Genomic DNA, 6000 nt, shown 5'->3' with positions numbered 1-6000 from the left:
GCGCGTCCGAGGGACCCAGCATGGCCCGGCCGGGCTCTCCGCGCCGCGGGTCCCGGGGGGCCTCGGCGCTTCTGGCCGCCGCGCTTCTCTACGCCGCGCTGGGGGACGTGGTGCTCTCGGAGCAGCAGATTCCGCTCTCCGTGTAAGTGCCGGCGCCGCCGCCCCGGGAGGGGACCCAGCCGCCGCCGCGACCCGCTGTACCCAAGTTTGGGCGCCCGCAGGTGCGGCTGCACGGGAACTGCCGCGGGCGCCGGCCTCGCCTCTCGCCTCTCGCACCTGCGTCCCCGCGGGCGGCTCGGGCGGCCAGGCCGGGTGGGATCCTCTTGCCCCTTCCCGCGGGTTAGCGAGTGAGACCCGGAGAGGCTCACCTCAAGTGACAGCGCCAAGTTTGGAGCCTGTTTACCGACTCCAACTTCCGTGGGCTATTAAATCACCCCCTTCTCTGCCTCGCTTGCTCCTTTTGGGGGAGGGGGATGGGTGGATGGCCTCCTACTAGTATTTGCCAGGTGATGAGCGTGTCGGGTGTTCAGTTCCTTAGGGCAATGGTTGATATGACACCAGTGGGCTTTTGGGAGAGCCTGGCAGACTTCGTGCATTCTGAACTCTGTGACCCACCTCAGACCCCTTCCCGCGTTGCGCTCTGCAGTTTGATGTTGGTGGTTTGTACCGAGGCGTATTTTCTTTTTCCCCCTTTTGCTTAGTGTGATAGAGCCCTACCCCTTCCCCACAGCCGTGTGTGTGTGAGAGAGAGTGTGTGTGTGCGCTTGTTGGCTGTGACACGAGTGTTACGTTTCTTTTTGTGCCCTTTCTCCCCGTAGGGTGAAGCTGTGGGCCTCCGCTTTTGGTGGGGAGATCAAATCCATTGCTGCTAAGTACTCGGGCTCCCAGCTTCTGCAAAAGGTAAGGTTTCCGTGGTGGCAGGAAGCAATGATTTTTTTCCAGCACAGAAAATGGAGGCAGATTTAGTTTTCCAAACAAACGTGAGCCCCAGAGCTGCATCAGTTATCAGAGGAGCGTCTCTGATCTCAGTTTCTTGGCATTGTGCTGTGCAGTGACTTCTCCCTACCAACCGGTTATTTTTAGATGACACTTGATTCTAAACACAAAGAGAAGCAGGATACTCACTCTCACTGTCCTGGCCGGGGCTTGGCGACTGAGTGCTTTCACACAGCTCTCAGTGCCGGTATTGCTGTTTCAGTTTGACAGCAGATGCTGGTCAGGCCAAAAAATGCTAACTTCATCCAACCGGCGGAATATCGGTGCCTGTTTTAGGAGGCTTTTCACTATGCATCGGCGGCCGCGTGGGGTTCCGTATATCAGAGAAACACACGCACTATTGTTTGTCATCTCTGCAGTTGTACAATCCCATTATTCTTCAATCATCTAGACCCAGGGCCGGGATGCATTACATCATTACAGATAAGGAGAATGAATGTGGTTATCTTTCCACTCAGCTGCACAGCCGGGTAATAACCTAGGAGCGTGGCCCACAAACTTAAGAATTTGGTCTGCGTCCATATCATTCTGGGGAGTAATGAGAATGGAGAATTGATTATTAGGCTTTTATCAGAAGCTGCATCAATTTTAATTCGAACAGGCAGCACTATGTTTAAAATTACATGGTGAGATATGTGGTCCTTGGTTCTTCCTCCCAAGAAATAAAAAGAATGAACCGGGGAGGAGAGACTAGAAGGGCTTTTAAGAGAATTTCAAGTTAGGAAATCAACAGGATTAATTCAAGTGTTCTCTTGGCGATAGAAAATAAAATTGGCCTTTTGGGGATAATTCTCTGAAAATGGGTACAAACAGCTTAGATTGTTAAGTTAACTTTTAAGTGTTTTTAAATGGGTTTCTGGGGCCGGTGTACCATATGTGTTGTGTGTGCTGCCTGGTAACCCAGTATGTATTTTATTTATGGCATTCCGTTTCAGAGAATAGCATTTTTGGGGACCATTATATGAGACAGTTTGTCATATAAAATCTAAATATCATAATAAAACATCATCCTGTAATGGGATGACAAGGTATGCTGGCTTCAAAATTGCCAGCAATTGTTTGCTTGCCTTTGTAATTTGGGAAGGTGTTCATTGGCTTCAAGACTGTTGATGTAAACTTGCTGCTGCTGTGTGTCTTTGTAGAAGATGATAACGTACATGCTCGTAACCCTCAGAGTTTATAGGAGCTACCTCGTTCCCTCTCATTCTTTTAATCTGGGTAAGTCCCAGTCCGTACTCTGCTTTGGCTTTTGGCCAGGTTATGAGATGTTTTATGTGAAGTGTTCCGGACTGTGGCGTTGCCTGTGTTATTTTCCCTGTGCTTTTAAAGAAGAGAACATTTTGTATAACTTTAAAGGAATAGTTTTCATCTGCATATTGTAGCTGTAGTAATCCTGAAAGATTCCCTTCAGAACCTGTGAATGGGGTGTGTGTGTGTGTGTGTGTGTGTGTGTGTATGCATGCTTACATATTTTGTCTAGCTCACACTTGATAGCCACATGAAGATGTTTATTCCTTTTTTTCTGAAGTTAGAACACACACATACACACACACACACACACACACACCCCACCCCATCAACTCTATTATTGGTTATTCTATAATATCAAATTGGAAACAGCTAAAATGCTTCTCTTACCTTCTCATCAGCATCTTTTCTGATATTGCATTCACTAGCCTTGCTTTGCTTTTGTCCTGTTTGCAGCTTGACAATTGTGTAATTATTTCCAGCTGTTTATGGCTTTGTTGTCATTTCTTGCTGCTGCCTGGCATTTTTGTAATGCGATGCTAGGGGAAGGTGAGACGTTGCTTGGCTTTGGATCCCAGGGATGGGTATCGGTCTGCTTTAGCTCTCAGCTTTGTAATGATGTGGTGTGAGGGTCTGGAGATCCCCATGACTTTGGAGTTGCTTGGCCAGGACTTTGATGAGTGACAGAAAGGGCGTGTTAGACAACTCAGAGAACATTTTGCAGGTATCTTTTGGCCATCTTGGCCTGTTCCCTCCCAAATATGACTACATTTTTTGAATTGGCAGGGAACATTGTTTTAGAGTTCAGAGTATGCCTGCAGTGCTTGGAGTGTGGGAAGCAAAATACCACTTGGGAGAGAAAAGAAACACTTGCCTCTCTTATTTTCAAGTTTCTGGCCCTTTGTGTAAGGAGTTATTCCTCCAAATCAAAACTGTATGCATCTGTCCATCACTTCGCTGCAACCTTAACAATGAAGATGCTTTAAAGTGAGTCAGAAAACTCAACTGAAACAATGCCTTGGCACTGTGTTAAGGGTGCTGAAAAGTGCTAGTACCGTGGCGCTTCATAGACTAACTGTACTCTATAAGACATGGATAGTTAAGCTTGATTTTCAGTTAAGAGAGGTATTCTGTCTATCATCATAGGATTTTATGTATTTTACTTAGTTTCTCTAGTTGGCATTTTATGTCGTGAATCAGTATAGTATGTTCATTTTTAGAATGGCAGGTTAGTAATTTTTGTACTAAGATTTAAACTTTACAAAATAGTATTGTGAATTTGTTATATATGACTTGGCCACGTATTCAAAGGTGTTTAGAGATGAGGTCAACTACCATTTTGGTGCTGTTTTCATTAGGCAACATAATTTGGAGAGGTAGCATTGTTACTGGCTTTATCCATGGAAAGACGTACATGTGCCAGTGTACTTCCTTGGTTAGAAAGAGGATTATTCTCTCAGCTGTTTCTTTCTGTTGTCTCAGTTGTTTTTGGTACCATGTGTTTCATTCACTATGTTAGCTTAGGCTAATATGTTAGGTATTCAACGCAGATTTCTCTATTGTTTCTTTTTGTCTTCGCTGAGCACAGGAATAGCAACTTATTAATTACATAGAAGGAAGCAATTTTTTATTTTAAAAATATAGTAAGCCGTGTGTTCACCGAGTTGTGTGTTTTCGGGGCAGAGTAGAGGATGGCGGGATTTGAATGTTGAGATGGACCTAGACAGGCTTTGCTGTTGTGGTCAGAGAGAAGTGGGCCCTGGAGGGCAGGTGCCGGTGTGCTCCTTGCTGCATGCCCGTGCACTGCCTTCCGTGGGTGGCACCTACTGTTGGGGTTTCTAGTCACTTCAATTTTAATGACCTTTGTTATCTGATATATTTATGCCAGTATTCAGCTGCCTCTGCCTTGCTTCCTTTTCTCCAGTGGATGCGAGTTTGTCTGGTTCCTTTGGAGAGGCCTGGTTTCATCCCCTCTCTGTTCCGAGATTCAGTGAGGAGCATTCTAGCAGGTCTGAGAACCTGAGTGGTTAAGCTTGCAAGCATCACACCTTTGACATCCACAATAAAGGACACAATAAAGCCTGTGCCATTCTAATGTCATCCTCCTCAGGGGGCTTTTGGTAGGAGGTGAATTTTTCTTTCTAGTTAGACCTGCATTCAGGGAATGAATCTTCATGGGAGTGAAGAGTTCCAGTCATATTTTCCAGAACTGTGAATGATAAATACAAAGCAGAAACACAGATAATGTGTGTCCCAACCATTGGCACCAGAAGAGAATTGACATTTATGTTGGACATCAAGAGCAGCATTTCTTGGAATATACTAGCAGGTTTTTATGTTATCAACTGTTCATTGAGTATATAGCTTTAATACGTACAGTTGATACCTCTTTCCACAGGAAAGAGTCAGCAAAGTAAAAGGTTGATTCCTTAAGCCATATTTATAATTATAACTATTCATCAATGTGGAGATCGATGGGCTTTTCAATAATTAATGGGGAGTATTCACATATTAGCAACGACGTGCCGCCCGTCGGAAGCCTAACACTATAGAAAATGAAGGAGGCTTTATTTCGTGGAGCATTTTTGTTTAATAAACATGGTTACTTGTCATCCTAAAGGGTAAATTCATTCAGTTAGGGTATTAATGGTTTAATTCATAGTATGGTTTAATTCATTTCAAGTACTGGACTTTTCTGAAGCAGGTTAATTTTTAAAGTCTTGGAATTTCTAAAGAAGAGTTTTCAATCTTACAGGGAAATTTGTGGGCCATCTCAGGCCAGTCACCAGAACATGCATCTTTTTCTTTTTCTTTAACATGCATCTTAAACATATATATCTAGTCCTACTTGCAGACTCCTCTAAGGCCACTTGCTAAGAGTCTGTACGAATCTCTTTTCCCATTGCTTCTTCTGCTTTCTTTTTTAGCTCTTAAAATTTGTTTACTGTGTGCCACACTTTTTATTTTACGAAGAACTGCTGCAGCCGGAGTCACTCAGCAAATTTGCAAGTCCTCGTCTGAAATCAGGGAAGTAAAAATACGGGCATGGCTTTCTTGTTGGAGCAAAGCCTCAGATTTTCATTCCAAGGTGGTTGTTTGTGTTGAGTCTTTAGCCTGGTGATGTTATGCTGGCTTTCACTGACTAGTTTATAATAATATCAGTTTGGTTTTAGGCAGACATGTGACTCGCACACCACCTAACAATAACAAAACCTGCCAGGCATGGGCAAGTGCAATTAGCATTTCCAGTTGTTGATGAAGACTTTGTATGAGAATGAACAAAAAGAAAGGCAGCGTGCAGCTGCCCCCAGTACCGGTGAGCCTTTTGGGCATTCACTTTCTTTGTACTTGGAAGCACTCTGTTCACGGAAATGTAACTTTGGGGTTTTAGCCCTTTTCAGTTTTCCATTGAACCTCAGTTGGTGTTTAGGACCCATTTAGGATGATCAATAAACGACACGCAGTGTGCTTGCTTAAAGAAGTACGTATTCTCATGTGAGCCGGATTTAATGTCTTGGTTTGTCATTAATCCAGATTTGCTGTCACAGAAGCCAGCAAATGGGCTTTTAAAAAAATTAGTGTGACAGAAGTAGGTATTAATAAAGGAAATGTTAAAAACACTCTTTTTTACATCTATGAAAAAATAAAACACAGTTTCACGGCAAAATAACTAGAGAATAATAATAGTTAATATCTGTGCTTTATGGTCTTAAAAGCACGACCAACATGCAGAGTGCAAGTCATCAGCCAAGGAAG

At 43.9% G+C, this 6000-nt stretch overlaps 1 protein-coding gene across 2 annotated transcripts in view; it reads left to right on the top strand.

Moving 5' to 3' along the window:
• The first annotated feature begins 20 nt into the window (after window positions 1-20).
• The window catches only part of Cacna2d3 (calcium voltage-gated channel auxiliary subunit alpha2delta 3), a 954216-nt gene continuing 948236 nt past the window's right edge, over window positions 21-6000 (top strand). For both annotated transcript variants that reach the window (XR_002821195.1, XM_023715780.1), the window contains exons 1-2: window positions 21-142; window positions 819-900. Coding sequence is in view for 1 of the 2 variants with exons in the window: in XM_023715780.1 (XP_023571548.1) it covers window positions 21-142; window positions 819-900 (204 nt within the window). In the remaining variant the exon portion in view is untranslated. The remainder of the gene's footprint in view (window positions 143-818; window positions 901-6000) is intronic.

This window comes from Octodon degus, unplaced genomic scaffold (genome assembly GCF_000260255.1).
Source record: "Octodon degus isolate 3935 unplaced genomic scaffold, OctDeg1.0 scaffold00043, whole genome shotgun sequence".
Lineage (NCBI taxonomy): Eukaryota > Metazoa > Chordata > Mammalia > Rodentia > Octodontidae > Octodon > Octodon degus.
This window is presented reverse-complemented; position numbering and strand designations above follow the sequence as displayed.